The 23,505-nt window shown below is 37.3% G+C and overlaps 1 protein-coding gene across 1 annotated transcript in view; it reads right to left on the bottom strand.

Annotated features, from left to right (window-relative positions):
• The window catches only part of SLC4A7 (solute carrier family 4 member 7), a 69,353-nt gene that overhangs the window by 24,197 nt on the left and 21,651 nt on the right, over window positions 1-23,505 (bottom strand). Inside the window, exons 6-14 of the mRNA XM_075705480.1 lie at window positions 16,921-17,036; window positions 15,323-15,480; window positions 13,284-13,371; window positions 11,743-11,889; window positions 10,379-10,482; window positions 8,660-8,834; window positions 6,143-6,276; window positions 5,341-5,586; window positions 1,503-1,608 (exon numbers count right to left, since the gene is read on the bottom strand). Coding sequence (XP_075561595.1) covers window positions 1,503-1,608; window positions 5,341-5,586; window positions 6,143-6,276; window positions 8,660-8,834; window positions 10,379-10,482; window positions 11,743-11,889; window positions 13,284-13,371; window positions 15,323-15,480; window positions 16,921-17,036 — 1,274 coding nt within the window. The remainder of the gene's footprint in view (window positions 1-1,502; window positions 1,609-5,340; window positions 5,587-6,142; window positions 6,277-8,659; window positions 8,835-10,378; window positions 10,483-11,742; window positions 11,890-13,283; window positions 13,372-15,322; window positions 15,481-16,920; window positions 17,037-23,505) is intronic.

The raw sequence follows: 23,505 nt of genomic DNA on the forward strand, positions 1-23,505 counted from the left end.
AAGAGATATCTCCGTTTCTCCCACCTCTTTATTCTTGACTTTGTTTTGTCCTGATACAGTTAAGGAAAAAACCACTCTTACAAAATGAGACTGACCCTACTGTAAGAAGAAAAAAAAATTCTAATAAAGTAGAAAAGCATCATAAATAATGCATTTTAATAAAAAAGTCAGATGATACCTATCCAAAAGGCTCACTGAAATGCAAAGCAAAGAATTAAGGTAGACACAGGGAGTACAAGGAAGCAACAAGCCAGTAAGTCAGATAGTCAGAAGCAGCCCTGCCACAACCTAGTCTTTAAAGAGGTTATTTTACTGAAAATTTGACTTATGACAAAAATTCTCCCCGTTAACAACCTACTTTGGTTATAAGAACCGCCAAATTCTGGATCAGTTCTGGCTCTCTGGGAAGACTAAAGATGCTTAAAAGAATGAACAGGTATGTAAAATAAATAGTAAATATAAAATAGTTCAAGAGAAACTGCCATCCTAGGTGATTATAGTAGACTAGGAGCCATTGGTGGTACATAGGAAACAGTACAACTAAAACTCAAGTAAAGCACTAAGGTTTTTCACAGTATTTTTGCTGTGTAAAACACCTACTTTCAGTGTGAACATCTAGGCTTGCACACAAGGAAAGCCTGTGCACAGATATCTACTGCCATTTTAGACAGCCTAAGATGGCCAAAGTAGGCACAGGCAGCCAGCAAATGCAACACAAAATCTATAGCAGATCCAAATCACTCGGGATGTAGGTGGAAACCAGATGCCAGGGTATGCAAAGCAGCCATAGACAGCTGCATTTGAACCCCACACAAGGAACAGCAAAAATGTTTCTTCCTAAAAGTCTTCAGTATCACTTCCACACGATAACTTTCCTCCTCTTCACCTACCCACAAAATTAGATACTGTTATGAAATATCCAGTTCAGAAGGTAATGGTTTCAAGCCTATTCCTTCCAATAGCTCTTCCCTTTTCTTTCAACCTTCAGTTTTCCAAATAATTGTTTTCTTCCAATCAATATTTAGGTATTTTCCTTGATTCTGTTGTAGTTTTATATCAATGTCTAACCACCTAATGAAATATGTTTGCTACCACTTTTTAACTGCAGATTCCACCTTCACATCATCTTAAAAATATTTTTCATCCTTTCCAGGAAATTGAAGGAAGCAATCTCCTGTTTATTCACCTCACCACATTCACCTGCACTTCAGATATAAGGCTGTTCTGCCTAGCAGGATTAAAGCAGCTACCTCAAGCACACGTTTACTGCCATGGACTCACTCATCCAAACCACTACAAAGACTGTTTAAAGCATTATGGGAGGAGTAAGACAGTTCAAAAATACAGTTTCAAAGAAAACAGTCTAGGTTCAAATCAAGAAAGAAACCAGATGAAAAATATTAATCAAGACTGGTACTGTGTGCATATTTATTTTTTATATATACATATACACCACCCCCCCCCCCCCCCCCAATATATATACATAGCTCTTAGATACTCACAGAAACTGTAAGGTTACTCCATGCTATATTTTCCACAGATTTATTCATATTCCTCCACACCTGCAAAGTTTCATTGCTGGGTTTCTCAGGCTCAAAACACACACATCTGAAGAGAAGAAAAAAATTATTTATATGCTTTTAAACCAAATGTGCCAAAATGCAGCGATTCGCAGTAATTTCAAAAATCCTGAAGAATTTAAACCATAGTTCAGCCCAACCTTCTATGAAGGAAGCAGAGTACAAGGCTTCTCCTTACGTGACATGAACCAGGATTATTCAGGCGGAGGAATGAAGAATCAAAGAAGCAACTGCTCAGGAGGTTTAACAGATTGGACCAAAAAAATCCAAACTATGTATTTTAAAGAATCAGAAGCAGGCAAGATGTTGCCTTAACTATGTGATTGATCTGCCAATTTTTAAGTAGAATGACATTTGAAAAATAAAACGAAATACATAATATATGCAGACTTCTACATATTGTGAATAAAAAGATGAAGATAAAAATCCAATGACACCACCTTCCAAAAACCCTATACTAACATATATTTTGTTATTTCTAAAGATTTCTACATAATTGAACTTGGCACAAATGGTTTTCTATGACTGTGTACAAATTAAGGTTTTTAGACTTCTATACACCGTAACATGCCACAATGGCTCCAACTTCAATTAGTCCTACTGTACACCAACATAAGAGAAAACAGAGATTGAAACCATTTCGTTTAAAAAAAATTGGTGCAGGTGACAGTTCCAGAAATCCTTTTCAAACCAGACATGTCATTAGCCTCTAGACATCTCCGAGTCTTTTCTAAAATTTTGGTAGAGTTAGCCATTTATCTTGCATTTGGCATGCCTTCTGATCAACACATGACCAAAACTGGTCACCCTGAATTAAGACACCATTTTTGAGTATGTAGTGGGCTAACTGAAGATATAAATGCATAAACTGTCAGATTTAAAGCAACTGCATATGTGCATTTTTAATACCCTTTTGAACAAGTAAAAGTGCCCCTCCCTACTGCACTGGTTTGCAGACTTGGACTGCAGAATCCTTTCTGTCAGACAGGCTGACAGAAGTACACATCAATACAAAAAAAAACCCAAACCACCACACATTGAATATTCATTTAATCGATGTTTTCAAAAAAGCTACTCAAGTACACCAAACCAGGGGCAGCACACAGAATCATCCTTCAAGGAAGTACCAAAGCAGCATGAATGTTTGCGCAAGTGAGATCTTGGAGCAGAAACACAATAGTCAAAACCTGGTTTGACACTGCTGGAAGTCACCCTGCATGCATCATGATCTCTGCCTCAGCCAGGCAGAGCAGCCACCAGCGGGACAGTGAACAGTCTGCCCTGCACCTAGGGACTGACTGCAGGGTGCAACAAGTAGGGACTCCCACCTCAGGTGTATGGCCATGACCTCGCAGGGGGCTCCCTCACCCACATGTGACTTAGCAGACTACAGAGAACCACACAGGTACAAATAAAGCTGGAGGACGCACATCTGCAAAAGGAGGGGAGCGCTAGCAGAGAAACCCGTGCTCCTCAAAGATGGTGTGTGACTGTAACCCACGTATCTGGGGCTGGAGGGTAAAGATGCTGAGGGTACTATTAGGACTTCTGGGGATTAGTAGTAGAAGACAATTTAGAAATGTGTAGGTTCTTACTAGTATTACTTAAGTGTCTCACACTGTGGTTTATCTGCTGTATTAATGATACTGATCCTGAATGTATGGATTGCTGATTGACAGTTAATTGTGTACTGCTGATGAATCAATGAACAGCTTTGCTTTTGATTTGGTTTAAACTATGTGAAATGAGCAGTTTCTCGCAGCAACAGTTAGCAGGATCTCCTGCTGGTGAGCTGGTAACCCAATTCATCATATTTCATGAAACTATACCAAAAGCTTGAAAACTCCACACGGAGCAGCAAAAGATAAAGCAGCACTTAAGCACATCATCAAAAACTAAAACATACAGAGTGTCAAGACACACGGTATTAAAAGAACTCAATGCTAATTTCACTGTATAAGCAAACTTTTAATTCAGAAGTGGTACAACTGCACACCAAAAGGTAGTGTATTGGGTTTGCATGGCAAGGTTTTGGTAGCCTACAGGGGTGGCTTCTGTGAGAAGCTGCTAGAAGCTTCCCCTATGTCTGACAGAGCCAATGCCAGCCGGCTCCAAGATGGACCTGCTGCTGGCCAAGGCCGAGCCCATTAGTGACAGTGGTAGCACCTCTGAGATAACACGTTTAAGAAGGGAGGAAAAAGCCTGCACAACTGCAGCCAGAGAGAGGTGTGAGAATATGTGAGAGGAACACCTCTGCAGACACCAAGGTCAGTGAAGAAGGAGGGGAGGAGGTGCTCCAGGTGCCAGAGCAGAGATTCCCCTGCAGCCCGTGGTGAAGACCATGGTGAGGCAGGGTGTGACCCTGCAGCCCATGGAGGTCCACGGTGGAGCAGATATCCACCTGCAGCCCGGGAAGGACCCCACACTGGAGCAGGTGGATGTGCCCAAAGGAGGCTGTGACCCCGTGGGAAGCCTGTGCTGGAGCAGGTTTGCTGGCAGGACTTGTTACCCCATCAGGGACGCACGCTGGAGCAGCCTGCTCCTGAAGGACTGCACCCCATGGAAGCGACACACACTGGAGCAGTTCATGAAGAACTGCAGCCCGTGGGAAGGACTCACATTGGAGAAGTTTGTGGAGGACTGTTTCCCATGGGAGGGACCCCATGCTGGAGCAGGGGAAGAGTGTGAGAAGGAAGGGGCAGCAGAGACAACATGTGATGAACTGACCACAACCCCTATTCCCTGTCCCCCTGCACTGCTTGGGGGCAGGGAGAGGAAGTAGAGAAAATCAGGAGTGAAGTTGAGCCCAGGAAGAAGGGAAGGGTGGTGGGAAGGTGTTTTAAGATTTAGGTTTTATTTCTCATTGCCCTACTCTGATTTGATTGGTAATAAATTAAATTAAATTCCCCAAGTCAAGGCTGTGTTGCCTGTGACAGTAATTGCTGAGCAATCTCCCTGTCCTTATCTCGACCCACAAGCCTTTTGTTATATTTTTCTCTCCCCTGTCCAGCTGAGGAGAAGGAGTGATAGAGCAGCTTGGTGTGCACCCGGCATCCAGCCAAGGTTAACCCACCACAGGGAGATAATATACAACTGCCACAGAAATAAATCAAATGTAAAAAAAATACACCTAAATAGCTTGCTTATTGCATTACTTAAATGAAATAAAGTTATTTTTGTACTGACAGTGTCATTGCTAGTTACTGTGATGAATAGAACTAATAGTTCTACTTAGGAATAAAAAAAGTATGGCTGTATTTTATTTTCTATTATTCTCCTCTCTCTCAAAAAAAAAATTTAAAAGTCCAGTATTCCCCATAATCACAGTAGAAATAAACACTGTTGAAAGATGTTAACTCCCTATTCATAGCTTGTGAAAGTTGCAGAAGCTCTCCATGCCTCAACTACCTGGAAATAATCCTCACCCAGGTGGGGTACACTATCATGAATTCTGGAAGTGGCAAGGCAGAACTCCTGTTCTGACCTTTAATCTCCAGGCTGACCTTTAATAAAGCTGCAGATAAAGCAAGCATTGTCACAGCCCCTCATCCCTTCTGACCACCCATAGCTAACACAGAAAATTCAACTCCACAGCATCCTGAATAGAATTTTTCTGAGGTTTCTCATGCCCATACCACCTCCAGCATTCCTCCCACCCTTCCACAGAGAGGCACACATTGCAGTTTAGTAAATGGTATGTCTCTATACTATAAACATTTTCCCTATGTATTTTACTAGCAGATAGAAACCCAATACTTACGAATATAAAGTCAGTTTATCCAAATCATTGTGCATATTGAAGGCATACACTTCTCCCAAATGAAAAAGCTTTTCCAATGCCTCGTAAATAAATATGATGCATATAAGCGCTGCAAAAGCTTCCTCAGTAAATCGAGTGATGTAGCACACAAGGCTGCTGGCATCTGTGGCTACAAGCACTATGCATAAAAATGCAGTCCACAGACCAATGCTAGTTCGCAGGGAGAGGTAGGAAAGATTATAATCCCTGTGTGAAGAAACAAACAAAAGTATTAACTGAGCCAAAAGTCACCTATACTATATTCTACTTGAAATCAGATACTGAGGCCAAGCTTTATAGGTATTCACCACTCCTCTCATCCTTGATGTTAGTTCTGAAGGAAGCAGAAACTTTTCTGTCTCATCTGCCACCAAAGCAAAGCAACACTGCAAGGTGTTTCTAGGATTGAGGGTGCAACTACCCAGCTTGGGAAGCATCATGCAGATGATCTTTCCAGAACTACCTAGATGCTTTCTCCTAGAGGATAGATCAATCCCTGTTTACCCCTGCAGAATCAAAGCCAACATCTCCACAGAGTTACAACATAACTTTTATTTAAGTCCTAGCCACTTCTTATCACTGATTTTCTCATTAAGGCTCACCAGTGCCTCATAACTTTGCCAAACCACATCTCTCAGTCTCCTGCTGCTGCATTTACGTCTTCACGGACATCCACTTTTAACACACATCTGCTTTAAATTACAGCTATTCTAACAGTCTAGAAAGTTAGAAAGTGTATCAGGCTAATGCAAACATCACTTACCTGCAAAATTTAAATAATATTTTTTCAAACACTAGAACTGGTCCGGTGCTCCCCAAAATAGTAAGAGGTTGCCCAGCAAAGAGAGAATAGGCAATCCCAGTTAATGAGGCTCCAAAGAGAGACTCTATTGCACTCTGTTTGGGGGAAAAGAAACTGCTGTAACTATGCTGCCTTTCAGGTTAGCGTTTAGCGTCACATCTGCATAAACACAGTTTTAAGATGCATTAACTTAGAAACAAGACAAGATGTAAAAACATTGCAATTAATATTGGTTTGAGACAAGAATAACTTCACACAGCTTTGCAGTAACAATACCACAGACAAAAGATTTTGAAAACTTCACTCCTGAGAAATATAAAGCCATCCGAAACGATGAGAACAAGTTACTAGTCCTGCTAGCTAGGAGGAAAAACATAGCAACAATTACTACAAATTTAAAAGGGGGAAAAAAAAAAGTTACTCAACATGTAGTTTACAGAAAGAATTATCTGTCTCTGTAAAGAAAATAGATAAATATATATTGCAACATACCTGTACCAAAACATGATACGGTGTGCCATATACAACCTGCATCAGTCAACCAAGCATTACAAAAGAAAAAACTGACAGGTGGAGGTGCAGGAGAAATTACTTAACAATACTGGTTTATGTACACATAACACCAAAAACAGATGAGCAGTAAACCAATGTCCCACCTGGTAATGCATTTCTTTTCATTGAAGTAAGATATCTACTTCAGTTCTTGACTTAAATGTTTCACTACATCATTTTCTGCTAAAAAAAAATGTTACAATGCACCTCAAAAGAGAGGGGCAGGACTTTTTAGATCCTAAAATGATATTAAAGTTACTTGAAAATAGTTAACTACACCACTTACAACTATGAGAAGCCATGGATTACATTACATTCCTGGTGGAATTTTTAAGTGTTTGCTATTCTGCAATTATGCAAGCCTAAGAAAACAGTATTTATGAAAACTTAAGCTCCAATTCAGGAAAGCATCTAAAATTGTGCAAAATGGTTTGCTGAACTGAGGCTATTAAAAATGAAAACATGAGTCCTTTGTTCATTACATTAGGGAAAAAAAAAATCTATATAATCCCAGTCTCTTGTTCTATTACCTTTGAATTAGTGCTTTTGGTTAGTCAATGCATTAACCTTGGGGCTCTCAATCAGGGTAGCAGGGACAGGAGTACTGTGGAGGTGATGACCTCTGGGAATGCGAGGGAAGGTTTCAAACACAAACTGTGTACCTTACAATGTCAGCTACTGTGCTTGAACATGTGTGTGCAGTAACTAAATTTTACATTCAATGATGCACACCAAGTATCTGAAGGCAGGAACAAACCCGCAAATAATTCCAGATAGCTAAAAGAAAGAAGGTGTTTAAGAATCAAGCTTTAAAAGGAGCATATTTGCATAATTATACAGGATGTACATTCAAAAATTGCATTTTGATAACCATTCCTACATTTAGAGTGGCAAAAACAGTGCACAGAAAAGATATAATTTATTTCTGTATTTGCTACCAGCTTGAAGTGCTTCATCAGTAAACAAAAATCTGAGTCAACAGCATTACTTGAAAGAGATAAAATAGTTAACTAAATTTTAATATAGTACAAGCTTAAAAACTTGATCTAAGTATCAAGAAGAATTTTGCAGCATCATCAGCTTTACCAGAATATTAAAATTTGACAAGGACATGTCTGCATACACCTTCCCTCCCCCAAAAGGACAGAGCCTTGTTTCTTCATGACAGATTTAGACACAGAAAATACACTTCAAACTAGTTTAGTCACAAGCCAATTGACACAAACACTAAATTGTTGACATTGCTGATGTTAAGTATTCTTTTCCTGCTCCAAAATCCAAAGTGCAATAATAATTTGGTTAAAAAGGTGGTGTTAACTACTGTCCAATGTAACACTACCAAAGTTTTGTACGTGTATGGTTTACATTTGAGTTGTTTACAATGAAGAGTATTTTCTGCTCATAAACCTTAGCCACTTTCTTTTACTGTTAACAACATACCATTAGTGAAAGCACATACATATCCTGTCCATTACTTAAATACACAATTGACTACTACCCATACACTGCAGGTATTATCATCCTCATAGGCCTACTACTCAAGGCCAGTATATGTTCTTGGCTATCCACCTTGAGCCTCTGACTTTGCCTAAAGTAGGCCTAGTGGGATGGTGCACCTTTACTGCTATTCATTATTTTTAAGTAGCCAAAAAGAAGGCAATGCAAGCCCTTTCTCAATTCATGAAGCCATTCATCCAATAAGGCAGGATAAACATTTTTTACCTCCACTGTGCATCTTCTCCTGTTCACATGGGTTCCCCACATTTTCCACAGCAATTACCTTTTGGGGAAGATCTGCTTTGGGCAGGCTAATCAAGTGCTGTGGGTAAATTCTTCAAATACAAGTATAAATAAATGAGACAAATGCACACAGTGACTTGCCTCTGAAGGTCTAAAAGCCTGGCCACTACCATTCTTTGTACTCACTATTCTGCCTTGTGTAGCTTCTCCCAGGAGCCCTCCAAAAGTGATTACAGGAGACATACAGGCACAGTATAGGAAAAGAATCGAGGCCAGGCACTGCAGGCTTAATGCATCCTTGAAGTCACTCAAGAAAAAAGGTGCTTTCCTTTGGATGTCAAGTATCAAACCACCAAAAAGCCTAAATAGGTGAGATGAAACTCGTCAAACTGTACACTAAAGGATTCTAGCTAGTTCAAAACTATGGGCTACACATGACTGCCAGTGCCTACTGCCAGCACAAATTAGCTATTTCATAATCCAGATTAAAGCATAACAGTTTAAAATGTAAATGAGAATCTTATCTATTCCAATTCAATACTATTCCGAATATAATCAAGCAGGCTATCCACATTTTTAAAAGCTGGCTAGGTATTTTTGTATATGGGCTAGATACTGAAAAAAAAATCTTTGCAAACAATTTACCTAAATAATGTTTTAAGTCAAATCTGTCTTATAATATTCAAAACAAGGAACAGAATAAATATGCTAAACTTCAACCAAGACCACTGCATTGATACATTTCAATATTACTACTCCAATAAGTAGTTGTAGCTTTTTGATTTGAATTCTCTACATACACATGGTTAGGCCCATAAATAAATTTAGGTCTATCATTTTAACAGTGTTTTCATCTGGAGTGTAGAGATACCCTACAAATGGAAATACAAAACCAAATATATATATAAATCAGTTCAACTAGGTAAGTTATTAGCAAGAAATTAAAAGGCCAGTTTCCAAAAAATTTTCAAGACTCCAAAATATTAGGTATAATTTGCACCTACAAAAAATAATTTTATTTTGAATTATAAAAAAATTAAAAATATTCCATTCCTAGCAATAGTCTCATCTAGAGGCAATTCTGTGGGCAGAAATGAACTTCTCAGCTCTACATATGGTCTGCAAAAAGGCAAAAAGTAAGTATAACAAAGTCAAAATGGTAAAAATCAACACAAATGTTATAAAGTCCTTTTTGCAAAGGTATGGGAAAGATGCATTTCATTTGGAAGTTTATCATTTTAAGGGTAACAACACTGAACATGTTTCCCAGAATTTCTCAGTTGATTTAATCTCTCTCTCATATGAGATGTTAAGGTTTAATCTTAACCAGGTATTTCCAATGCTGGGGACTTTTTTGGCCAGTATTGCAGAATTAAACAGAGAACAACAATGCAAATCAACTGGAAGAAATTCTTTCAATTTTATCTTAGATCCAAAAGAAACCTAACCAAAACCGAAACCTAACCAATACTGAAGTATTTTCTGCTACTTTATATTCCTTGGTGCTCCACTTTGTACATGCTTAATAAAACAGATTTGTATTAATGGAAATTTTTAGTACCTAGCCCAATACTGAAAACTGTATATTCCTGCTATAATCATGATAATTGCATGCTCTTGAAAATTAAAAATTAAAACCTAACTCTTAAATATCAGTTAGTTAAATTAGGCAGCATCTTATATGAAATCCTTTGTAAATGTGTTGAGAAACATTGCCACAGGCTTGAAAATGCTTTAAGCAGATTGGCATTTATAGGCAAGAATCCAACACTTGAAAAGGAAAAAGGATGCACTCTGACACTTATACCATGATTTTTTTTATGTTCAAATGTCATCATTAAAAACTGTGAAGATTTATCACTTTTATTTCTTTATAGTAACTAGTATTTAGGGAAGTGAACACACCTTCCAGTTCTCTCAAGTTCAGGTCCAGCATGATGGCCTTCTTCTTTGAGAGTCTCTCCTGTAGGAGTAGATCCGTTTGGAAATTTAGGTACCTTCCTTTTCTCCTACGGGGGGGGAAGGAAAAAAATCATACTTTGAGACAGCTTTTACATTAAAAAGTGTAATTCAAAGACAGCGTGCAGAGACTCTGTGTCTTCCAAACCTTTTACATATTCCCAGCTTATCAGCAGTGCTCTATTTGCCAAATTCATCTTTTGTTCCGTACAGACTACTAGAACTGCACAATAATCCCCAAAAGATCTTATTAGTACCTTGCACAACAGTATTAATCTTCCCTCTTTCTACAAGAAATATGTCCCTGAGACATGATGAAACAAAGCCTACCTTTTCAAGACACAGTAGAGGCTCAACTGTGAGTCCTAGAAATCTTTATACTTTTTCTCTCAATCATTTCCAGAGCAGAAGCCTCTAGCTTCTAACAGAAACTGATCTCACTTTCTGACACACACATTATTTAGTTGAAGTATAAATGAGAAGTCATTCCCCTATTGAGCAACCTGCTCACCAGCTCCCTGTAAATTTCTCAGCCAAGCTTGCCTTCTGAAAACCCCCAAGCCCTGCTTATTCTGGAAATGAGTTAAGTGGTAGCCTCAGGCTATTCATGAATAAACTGCACTGCTGTCATCCCTTCCGTTCCACCCACTCCCACAAACCACCACTGGATTCGACATCAACATGAACCTTCTGAATCAGGAGCACTGGTCTCTCCCCCTACTTTTGATCCTGGCAGCAGGAATTCCCCTCAGTTGTAAAGAGGGAGAAAGGGAAGAAATCAGAGTCCCTCTAAGGTCCAGTTTCCCCCTGGCTCTCACTCTAAGCTTGTATCACAATGATCTATTTTTATCTATTCCATAAGCGTCTGTGAACCTTATATGTTAGCCAATATACATTAAAACATTTCAATGTTGTATGCAAATAAAAGTTTTTATAGGAATTAAAATATTCTTGCGGATCACTGTTAGATTAATAATAAAATTTATAATATGAACTCAGGTGCAATTTTGGACCAATTCTCCTAGAATTCTCTCATGTGAGCTCATCTCAGTATTACAAAATTACAGTAAATACAATTTACTTAAAAGCGTATCAGGAAACTGATCCAACACTTTTTTTTTTTTTTTTTTAAAAACTTAAATGGACAATCTACTTTTTCTTCCAAATGTATGTGGGGGCTTTCCTCATGCTTTATTAAAGTTTATACTCAGTACCCAATTTACGTGCATTGGGAAATGGCATTTTCAAAGTAAAATCATGGGAGCTCTCTGCTGCACTTTTTTTTTTTTTTCCCCCCTCTTTTCTTTTACCTGGGAAGGAACACTTTTTGGTGGCTCAATTCGTATGGATGGATCCCATTCTCCTGGAGGCAGGACTGTCACTTGGTCTAAAAATTCATCAATTCCTGACAACAAATCATTTCGGTCTTTTGCTTTATAGGCAACATCATGGAAAACCTACAAAAAGAAAGTACCCATCATTTTTTTTTTTTTTTTTTTGAAAGAGGAACTGATTACAAGGAACAACAAGGAACACTTCATTATTTTTAAAAAGGCATGGGAAATTTTTTAAAGGTCCTCAAAAGTTAGGCTTTTACTTTACTTGCATACTTTTGCATTAAGAACTACCTGTACGCACACCCCTATGGAACATAAAACAAGGAAGTTATTGTTTTCAAGTTCTTGAAAAACACATGAAAGCAATCCTACTACTCAGAAAAAAAACCCCACACCAAAAAAAACAACACAGCCCTATGCTGTTTTACAGACTACTACAACACAAACTCTGAATTGACAAACGGGTAGTACTTAAGCAGAACAATCCCTGAATCCCAAGTTGTATTTTATACAGAGAGAAAAAAATAATGCTAGTTTTGCTATAAAAAACTGTTTGCAGAAGATGATCCTAAATTGCTTCTGTACGTTTGAAACCTGAACTGTTTGTCTCCCAAGACCTGATCATTAAGTCTTCTAATTGTACACTGGACCTTTTAAGCCTTTTTAGGACTTTTTAGACCACTGAATAATTTGAATTTTTCTATTTCAATGATCTACAGTATTCCTAACAATCAACCTACCTAAAAAATTAGAAGCTGCAACTAAAGCTTTTAATATTCAGTTCTCACACTGAACAAATACTGTATTCACAGACTAGCTGCCTGATTGTAAAATGGCCAATTTGTGGTTTACGTTTCCAAACTTTAAATTGTTCTAGAGTAAATACTAGAATTTCTGCTAGATAACCATAATAATTACCAGCAATTCAGTAGTGGCGCTCAGTGTGAAGTCAGAATTAAAACATCCTGATTTTGTTCAGCAAGATAACAATAGTCTTAAGAAGTCCAGATTCCCCTGTGCTCTTTAAAATCGTCCACCAGGGCTCTAAGCATATGACGTCAAATGCCTAGTAAAATTCTAATTTTTGTTATTTAACCTAGCTTTGATTAAAAAAAATCCGTGATGACTCAATCACACGCATTCTTAAACTTTCTGTCCTGGACACTTACGCAGTTTGCTGTGTCCTTTTCAACATACAGTGATTCATATCAGATGCACTTCTATTTAATAGTTCTGTTTCCTAATTTAATATAAAAATGAAATCTATCCACCAAAGCTAAAATATTGTCTCAGAAATACACTTGGGATTTCTTCAAGAAAGACAAGGGGAAAAGTTAATTTACCATTATATAGTTCACTAACACAAGAAATAAGTTCACAGTTCTTTTTTGGTTTGCGGATTTCCCCCCCCCCCCCCTTTAACCTGCCACTCCAGAATACATTTATTGAAAATAGTCGGTAAATGCATTATTCTAGACTTCTTTAACTACAAGCGTTTAAAATACATCACTCACGTCATCTGTCATAAGTGTTGCTATTGATCTTCCAATTTCATGGTACTGTGGAGCTTTTCCTGCTGGTCCCAACAACAAAAACAAAAACCTGTGGAGAAAGCAATTGAGATGAATACAGCTGACTCATTTGAATATACTCAGAGGGTTCTTTCAAACTAACATTTAAAGAAAATTCAGTGGTGAAGTAAAAATATCTTCTTCACCATTTCCGATCTTAAAGACTGCTGCAAGACTAAGAAAAGACTCGCCTCAAACTCATTACTGGAAGGAACTCGAACCCTGAACCAAAATTACTCCAAAATCATCTTCATTAAGTCTAATTTTTCAAATTACAATGCCGTAAATGTAGTAGAAAGCCACAGGCTAGAGTTCAGTAAGTATTTCCTCCGGATTAGAAACCTTCCTAACATTCCCACTGGTAAAGACCCCTTAGTGAGGGCCTAGGAGCTTTATGACCTGTTCTATCCTCCTTGATGACCACCTCTTCACACGACTTAAAACCCTCTCACTTGCAGTGACGGGGTACATCAGACAGTGGATGCACAGATATAATTCAAGCAACACACTGGACATACTCATGTAGGCATATCCTCATCGGGTGTCAGCGGAAAGGAAGGGAACCTGCATTTTGAACGCCTAAGAAGGTGAAAGTGACATTTTGGGAAGGGAATCCAATCTGGGGATGGGTCACAGCATATGTTAACAGACAGTCTCCGTTTCCAATCACAATAATAGTTATCACACTTTTTCTTAAAAAAAACCAAAAAAACCCCATGAACAGGACTAGTATCTTATAAAATTCAAAAGGATACAAACCAAAGAGTAAGCCTCAGTAATTCTTTTCACAACCTTCTTCCTATACTCCATGAAAATGAAGTTCCTAAGTACAACACATCTGAAAAAAGTAGTGCCTTCTTTCACCTCACAGTACAAAAAGCTCAATGTTATTTTTCCTTTGCAAGTTGACTACCCTGACTGAAACTGAAATTGCATCATCTTCGGAATCAAATATGTTATTCCAAATCTGCAAGTCTACACCATTCTGAAAAATTTAGGAGAGGATAATTTTAGCTACTTTATTACAATAATCTGTATGCAGAAATTTTGGAATTTCCCAAGAAGCATTATGAGCACTAACATGAACTACCCTCTGAAAATTCTCACATCTATTTGTAAGAACATTGCCAAGATTATTTTTGCCTTTCATTAGCGTATATATGCTGAAAATTACAGAGATAAACAGACACTTTGATCACTTTTAAAACATTTAAAAAAACACCAAAAAAACATAAACGTACAAATTTATGCCAAACACCACAGAACAGCCCAATACATCAATGTGCACAGAAAATGAAGTGTCCTCCATGATGACTGACGAAATGACCTGCTACCTGCATCATGGGACCTGCATTGTGACATTTTGATCATCTGAGGTAAATACACCCACAGTACACTGGTGAGACCCATGATTTCGGGTGGTTGTGCACCAGGCTGGATGGCATATTGCAGACTGAAAAATGATTCAATGTATTAGCTGTAGATTGGTTACCCCAGTGTCAATCATGTAGATTTGGGCATATAATTAAAAAAAAGTTAAGTTTTTCCACCACCTAGGTTACTCATATACAGAGCATTTGTATGCAAAGAGCAGAGCTTCAGATTAGACAGACTTTCAGACTTAGTGGACTCTTCCCCATTGTCACGCTGTGTCACAATGAAGGGAACTGTAACAATCTTCATGCCCATCTTTAAAATGGCAACGCAAGCTTGGAAGACTCATTGCTTTTACTCCAGGTCATCATTTTCAACTTCTGCACTTGCTTAAGACAGCATCGTTATATATATTTAAAGCATTCAGAGGATTTTATGGTGGATCTCATTCCTTCAAATTTTGCAGCAAATAACTGGCATCATGTTAAACAAACGTCTACATTTCTTGAGCTTAACAGAGTATGTATAAAAATTTACAACTATTTGAGATCTTAAATATTATTATCTTATTGTATAAGTAAAGCCAGACTTTCCAGGCATTTATTTACCGTGTAGGAACCGGAACCTCTGTGAGACCCGAGAGAAGCACAGCAGGGGAGAGCCTCACAAAAGCAATAATAGGTCTTTCTAAAAAATCTACTTCTCCCACTAACACATTTGATGCTTCTGCTCCTGAAGGAATTTTCCTCATGAAGTTCATATCAACCTATTCATACAAAGATGAAACAAGTGTTTATTCCCTTACATTTGTTAGCAGTAATTCTATAACACAATTATCAGTATTTACTAGACATTTATACTACAAAGAAAAATAGAAAAGCAAATTAAATATCTCACATTACAGAAAAGACAAACATATGTAGAAAATATCAGCCAGCCAGCCAACTAATAATAAACTATTTTCTAAAAGTTAGAATTACTACCACCTACTATATGGTAGACTCCAAACTGCATAACCACCTTCCCAATATCACTTATCATGACAAACATTCCATGATAGGACATCACTTAACAAAATCTACGCACAATTAACTAAGGAGAGTTCATGTAATTACACATGGTTTCTAGAATGCAATTAGTTATTTCATAGCTGTGTATTTCAAATGCATCATAATTTTGAAAAATTTTTAGCTTATATTTTCATCCATAAATAATATGATGGCTGAAAATCTTAACTTTCATTTCTGTACATAATTACAGAAGAGTATTAGAAAATGGTACAGCACATGAACTCTGCATTCACATACATACACACACACAAGCACCAGTTACATTGCTATCTAGAAAACTTACAGATGGCCTCTTGAGTCCCACACCAAGTGTGCCACAACTACAGTGCCAGGAGGCTGACTCCTGCCCAACAGGAGACAAGGCAGGTGTACAGAAGGACAGGCCAAGCAAAAACATAAAAACTGTGACAGAGAGGCAGGAATAAATGGCACCTGCCATGATTAGATGAGAACTACAGTGTAAGTTAGCTTTCCTTAAACATAATTATTTAACGTGGCAAACCAATTTTCTTACAATGTTTCACAGTACAGATGACACTACAGAGTTTTATAATAAAAGCCATAATGGAATTTGCCCAGCAAATTTAAATTATGAAAGAAATACAAGGGATTTACAGTATTAAACAAGATCTCCTTCAGAAAGTGGTATTATATGCTCATAATGATTAAGATGTACAATTAAATTTTGTACAGCAAACTCACAAAATGTATAAAGCAAATCCCCTTTAAAAGCCCTCTTTGCAAAAAAAACCCAAAAGGTCAAGTCCTAGAAAAGATGTTACAACACCATCTACAAAATTGTTTTCGTAAGAGTCTTCATAGATCTGAAAATATCTCCTTCTGCATGAGAAAAGCACAGTGGCTGCACTCTTTAAGTTACCAAAATAATGAAAAGATCAAACAAAACAGAAAGTTCAATCCCACTGGTAAGACTTCCAAAACATTTGACACACTTAGCCTATGCCATATTCTGATACTCATACATACAAGTTACGCCTTAGTACCTATGTCTTGTGTTCACTCATACACATGTGTAGATATATGTGTCTTAGTTGTAACTAAGAGGGCAGTTACAACCACATTTTTTGTTACATAGTTACATTGTACTAAACAGTAAGGTACTTCATGTTATTTACCTTACTAAAATCAACCGTGCTGTTTTCTCTGCTTCCTCCTGTCCCAGTACCTTTAACGTCTCCACTTTTCCCAGTGTCTAAATTTCCAGGTGCTGACTGTGGAGATGCTAGTAGCCCTAAATTAAAACAAAGGAGGTAAGTTCAAAAGAGTGTATGAAGTGAACCGAGTATGTGACACTACCAAAACTTAATGTGGCAGCTTGCTTAAAGCAAATGTGCAAGTTATTCCGTAACAGTGCCCCACATTAGTATCATAAATGCAACATTAACAAGTCACTGTGTTGTCAAAATAATGACATAATTTAAAAAAAACCCTAAAATTAAGTATTGCCCAAATGATGGCCGTTTGCAGAACAGTCACCAGAAAAGAAAACAAGAGCTACTTTAATTGTAGAAAATTAACAAGTGTTGACATTTCAATCATTACCGCTCTACTAGTTGGTAGATAGCATCTTCACTATATTTAGGAGTCCTCAAACACCAAAAGCAAACACCTCTGCTATCTAGTCTGCTGTGTAGCAGTTATTTCAATTGTAAAAAGCCTCAGCAAGCCTCAGACTACAACAGCTACAAGGAATGACACCCTGGTACTTAACTAAACCTGTACAAGCAAATAGTGTACTACATGAAGGATAGACAGCTTGCAAATCATGATTTCAATCAACAGACCAAAGCTCCAACTATTGATCTGACCAGATGTTACTGTATGAAATGGTCTAAAACATTAGCTAAAGAGGCACGTACAATAAAGTTATTCAAGTTAAACGTACCACTTCCCTCTAACATCTGCACTAAGACATTGTTTTATGTAGCTTGCTATGCTACTAGCAACAATGAGTTGCAGGTTCAGTGAAGGGTGCAAAAGTCAAGTAACTCGGGTGTTCAGACACACCGAATTCCATGTTGCGCCATGGGTATCTCTACCCAGCTATCATTTAAAAGCTAGTCTAAGCATGCATAACCAAGCCCAAATCCCATCTTTTGGATTACTTTCACTTGTTCAGTTGAACATGTACTAGAAATTCATTTGGCCTTGCCTATCTACATCAGACCTTTCAGGTGTGGTGATACACATGCTTTAACATGCTTTCAAAATGACATCTAGACAAAGACCAAAGTCTAAACATTGTATCACATGCAGAAAATCTGTATTTAGGTCAAGTGTCACTCTAGTCAAGATAAAACTGAAGTCCTCACTGGCTACCTTTTGGCTATTGTTCTATCATAACTATTGCTACATAACTATTTGCATCCCATCCATATTTATAATTTAGCATTTTGACAATTTTAGCATTTCAAATGACAACTGAATTCCTTTATTTGATCCCCAAATTTATTTCCAAACAACTCTTTCAAAGAGACATCATATCAATGGAAAACATGCAGGTCCAAGCCTTTACCATTAATTTTCATTCTTACAGTTCACAGGGATACAAGTGGTCTGAGTAGCTTTTCCTGAAGCAAAAACCAAATTAAGTTAATAACCTGCAGTTTCCTTTGTGATTCCTATCATGCTCAAGTAATTAGCTTACACTATAAATACTATATTCAGTTAGCTGGGGCGGGGGAGGTCATGTTCCACCCTTTTGCTCCAAGATGTACGCATTATTCACAAGAATAACTAACAGCAGTCAACTACCTGTGAAATCAGCTGTTCAAAGTATTTAACTTTGTAAGAGTTGATGTTAAAATGTATTTGTAGGACTAGAAATAGAACAGAAATATTAAACAGTTGTTGCAGAAGACCATAATATAAAAGTTTACATATGTAAACTTTTTTCACTTCCCCCCCCCACCATAACAATAAAGATAACTAAAGATGTGTATGACTGATGAAAGATGAGCAATAATGCATCATTTTGCACTTTTCGCCATGTAAGCAAGAGCAAGAAGAGACTAGAACAAAAAGTTGGGAGACAGTCAAGGAAGAGGAGAGAGAATAAGGATTTTACATATTAGCATAAACTAATTTATTATTTTATTACTGAAGTGATACTGATTCTTCTAAAAGGTTTGCCTTCAAAATTTCTCCAACCAGTCACAGTTTTGGCACTGATACAGGAACATTTGTCTGATCCTAAACCACATGTAACTAGTTTTCCTTTCTGTTGGTCTTGCAGTTGGACAGACTGCCGCGCTCACATGAGAATACTGCTTACAGGTTTTCAGACCTGAGCAACCATTTCCGTATGACACTGCATTTCATTATGCACATCAATCAATCTGATATTTGCAGGGAAACTCAGAATAAAAAATTATCATCTCTAACAGCGGAACACTTTTACTCAAATCTCACACTAACAGAACTTCTTTCCTTCTCTTCTCCAGTTCAGTAGATACGAACTCAGAGGCTACTGCTAAAAGGAAGACTACCTAGTTTTTCCAGACTGAGACAGAGAAATTCATCTAGTCTTACCAAGCTACCAAGGGGATCATTACAAACACATAGTACTCTTCTTGATGTTGTTATGCAGATATACCACCTTCAAAAGACAACAGTGGACAGAGTCTTGAGTAAATTTGGATTAAAACCTCATAAGATCACTCAAGTTGAAGTACTTACAACTACACCTTCACTTAAGATCATGTGCATTTTCTAGGCAACTACACTTAGTTTAATACTGTGACCACAAAAATCTAATGGACATTATCTACTGGAGAAAGAAAGCAAGAAGAATACAGACATTTGCATCACATCTCCACTTCAGGTAAAAAAAAAAAAAAAAAAAAAAAAAAAACACACCACAAAAAAAACCACACCAACACAAAAAAACCAAAAACAACAACAAAAAAATCTAAAAAAAGAAAAGTTGGGGGAAATAAGACGAGTCCAACATCTAGGCATGACTGTACCAATATAATTATGTTTATACAGGCAAAAATTATGAAACATGAAACTTCTAAATACAAAGTCACACCATGTTTGTGTTTGAGGAAGTAAAAATCAATTTTAAAAAATAAATTCCAATGCAGCCTTAATGTGGGGGAAAAAAATTAATATTAGAAGGCAAATCCTAGAAGGCAAATATGTAAACCTTTCTGAATTATTGTTTTCAGTAAGTAATTATTGTAAGAGCAAAGCTGTTTGAAATACTATTATTTTACTCAGTTTTAAAGTACACTTATCAGTGAACTAAAAGGCCCCTTAAAACAGGCTGCTTTGCTGTTGTTCACAGACATTAACAAAGTTTAATGATGCTGGTGAACTAACAGTGTTCATCTTTAGCTGTGACACAGCTCTCTTCCTAGCTCTACCTATGGAATTCATTATTCAACAGTTTCAAAGATGGGAAAACAAAAGCTCTTCTTGAACTGATGACAAAAGAAAAAAATTGTTAAAAAGAACCTTTTGCCTGGTTGACTTACTATGAACTGATGACTGGCTGATAAAAATCAAGTGGTAGACTGAAAGTGTGCCCCTCTTCCCTCCTTTTCTAGTAATTCACATTAAGGCCAGTAACCTTCCAGATATTTATAAAGACTAAAAAGTAAAATTTGAATAACAGAAGGCCAAGGATAGATGAATGCTAAACAGAAGCAAGCCACCTATTACAAAATTAAAACAGTTCCTAATTCTCACAGGAGGCAAAACTCAATCATTCAGACATGGGAAAAGTATTCAAGCTGCAATATTCTGAATTACTAGAGAGACAATATAGACCATAATCTATAGTGGAACAGACTAAGATGATTTTTTTTTTTTTTAAAATTAATACAAGGAAGATGACTTCCTCTTCAGGTTCCCTTCTGAGTGTGTCTCCCAAGACAGAAATTAGTCCAGTTACAGCCCTGAGATCATAGTCTGAGAATGTCTTCAAAGGCATCTCTAAGGAAAAATGTGTCTTTCTGTGGTCAGATGATTTCTCAAATTAAAAAAGGGGGGGAAACCCAGAAAACAAAAGTGTTTTCCATTATTATTGGTGTTCATCTTTCTCTAGTAAGACTTTTATTTGTGGATTAACTGGGAAATCATCCCTTTCAGATTTTTCCTTTATAAGAAACATCCCCTTGAGACACAAAAGCAATCTGAACATGACTTGGAGATTCTGGTGGAAAGGTTTATTAGTGATGATAATAATAGCATCAAGTACTTGATCTTCATTTGTTTGCCTTCTCTTGGATTTTAAAGACCTTGGGTCTGTCATGCTGTCAATTCCTGTCAGATGAGTAGAAAAATGAGAACTGGAAAACCAGTTACAGCTGTTATTTTACTTCTCAGTTTTAACTACCTTTGAAAGATCACCCATGAAAGAGATAATGATCTTCATGCGAATTCTCTTGATTTCCCATCAGGAAGTCAGAGAAAGTGTTTTTTTGTTTGCCTTTCCAAATTTAAGTAAGGATGGGCCCCTACTCCAACTCAAGATGACAGCCTACAAACACAGTTTGCTCTTTGCTTTTCAGTGACTTGGCTGCAAAACGTGAAAAGGCAGATAACCACAGCCTTTTCTCTCTCGGCATATTTTCACTGCTATATGTAACACTGTGCTGTCACTTATTAAAGGGGTGAGGAAGGAAACCAAGAAAAGCCTCACTCGTGAAAGAATTGAATGAAATCAGCTCCCCCCCCAATACACATAGGCATAAAGCAGACAAACCTACAAGCTAGATTTGGGCAAGGTAAATTTCTGGGAAGACAGGGGCAGTAGGGGGAAATGCAGGAGGGGTCTGAAGGCTAAAAAGAAAGTCGATCCCCTTAAAAACACGATCTAGAAGAATCCTAATGTCTCTAAATAGGTGATAATTTTTGCAAAAGTAAAGCAAGTATAACAGTATGTATGCAGAATGCATGAGTTATGAAACATTTACTAAAAATTATTAAAGACATTATCAGAATTTTCCATCCTTTCTTTCAACTTATCTATACATCTACACACTTTTTTTACACATAAAGAAAAATAGCTTTGCAAGACAACAAATTAAGAAATTCCTGAGCTCTGACCTACAATTATAAACTCTTAACTACCTTATCCTATTTTGCATAGCGAACACAACAAAAGAGTAACCAAATGTCTAATGCTGAAGCAGTGCACTAATGGATAGCTATCTGGAAACAGCTGAAGGTGAACTGAACCTGCCGGTTCCATCATAAACTATTACTGGTTTTAATGGCCCTAGTTTTTAAAAGCACAAAAGCAAAAATAAAACTGCTTAAAGACTTCATGATACAACTGAACTACAAACACCACTAATTATTGCACCCTTCCTAATTCTTTTCATACTCATCTCTAATACCTCACTATGTCTTTGGCTGTAGCTATCTCATGGTATCAACCACTGACAACAACAAAGAAAACCCGGACATGGACTGTAGGTGAGTGAAAGGAAAAGGCCACCATTTTTGACAGTTTGCTTATATTTTAAAACCATATTGCTTTTTAAATTACACAAATGAAGGTTAATTTAAGAGGTTTTTTGCTGGCTTTAGTTAAAAGCTAAAAAGTTAAAAATGCTGAACAAGAAAACAGTCACAACTGAGAAGTAGTAAAACATGCAGGCAGAGGTAACAGTTATCATATTCCTTTGTGCCCAAGTTATGTGCCAAAAACATTGCAATGCAAGTGATCCAGATGCAGAGAGCATCACACATGGACAGCTTAAATTTTGATAGTTGCCTGGTGTTTTGTCAATATTTTCCTCTGTCTTCTTTTCCTGGCTTTCCTGCACTTCTAAGTCCTCCTCAGGTGGGTGGATTATTACTGAAGGAATATCATCACTGGCAGGTGACACCAGCAATTCCTTGCCCTGAAGCGGACTTGGCTGGGCACTTGTGGTTGGCGGATGGCTGCAGGTAGGACTGGAGGGTGGTGTGTTTTGAGGGGTAGTTACAGGGGTTGTACACCTTGAGGTTGCCGGGGTTCCAGCTCTTGAAGAAGGAAGAAGGTAATTGAGAAGAACTGACAAACGGTTTTCTCCTCTCAGGGAAATATTTGAGGCAGAGAGACCTGTTCGCAAAGAGTGGCGGGAGGCTGAAAGGCCTTCCCCTGAGATAAAACAAATGAAACACCATGAGGCTTACAACAGGGATATATACTAAAAAAAACCACAGACACAAACACTCATTAACAATTTACATAGTAAATTGCAAGCTTTACAGGCCAAAAGTGTCATACTCATGCAAGTAAGACAAGAAGAGCAAATCTGATTTCAGACATTAGAAAAGTCAGAAATTACTGATGAGTACTAATTAGAACACTAAAGATACATGGGAGAAGATATTCACTTAAAGTCAGTAAGATTTGTTAATATAACAACAAAAAAATTTTTATCTCTTGAAACTTTTAAGTTTTCCTAAAAGAATTTTATTCCACATTGCACAGCAGCTACTTCTAATGCCATCCAAAACAATACATTACAAAAATCATTAGCAGCCAAAACATTACAAGACTTCACAGTTAACTGCATCCTGTTAATATTTAATATTTAAAATTAAGTATTTCAAAATGAACATGATCAAACATATCTAATCACGTTAAATGCAACTGTCTCCCAATAAAAGTCTTGTTTTAATAAGAAGTTTCCTAGCCAGCTGTAGTCTCAATATAATATAGTTTTGAAGAGGGTACAAGGATTGAGATACATAGT

Source organism: Pelecanus crispus, chromosome 2 (genome assembly GCF_030463565.1).
Source record: "Pelecanus crispus isolate bPelCri1 chromosome 2, bPelCri1.pri, whole genome shotgun sequence".
Taxonomy (NCBI): domain Eukaryota; kingdom Metazoa; phylum Chordata; class Aves; order Pelecaniformes; family Pelecanidae; genus Pelecanus; species Pelecanus crispus.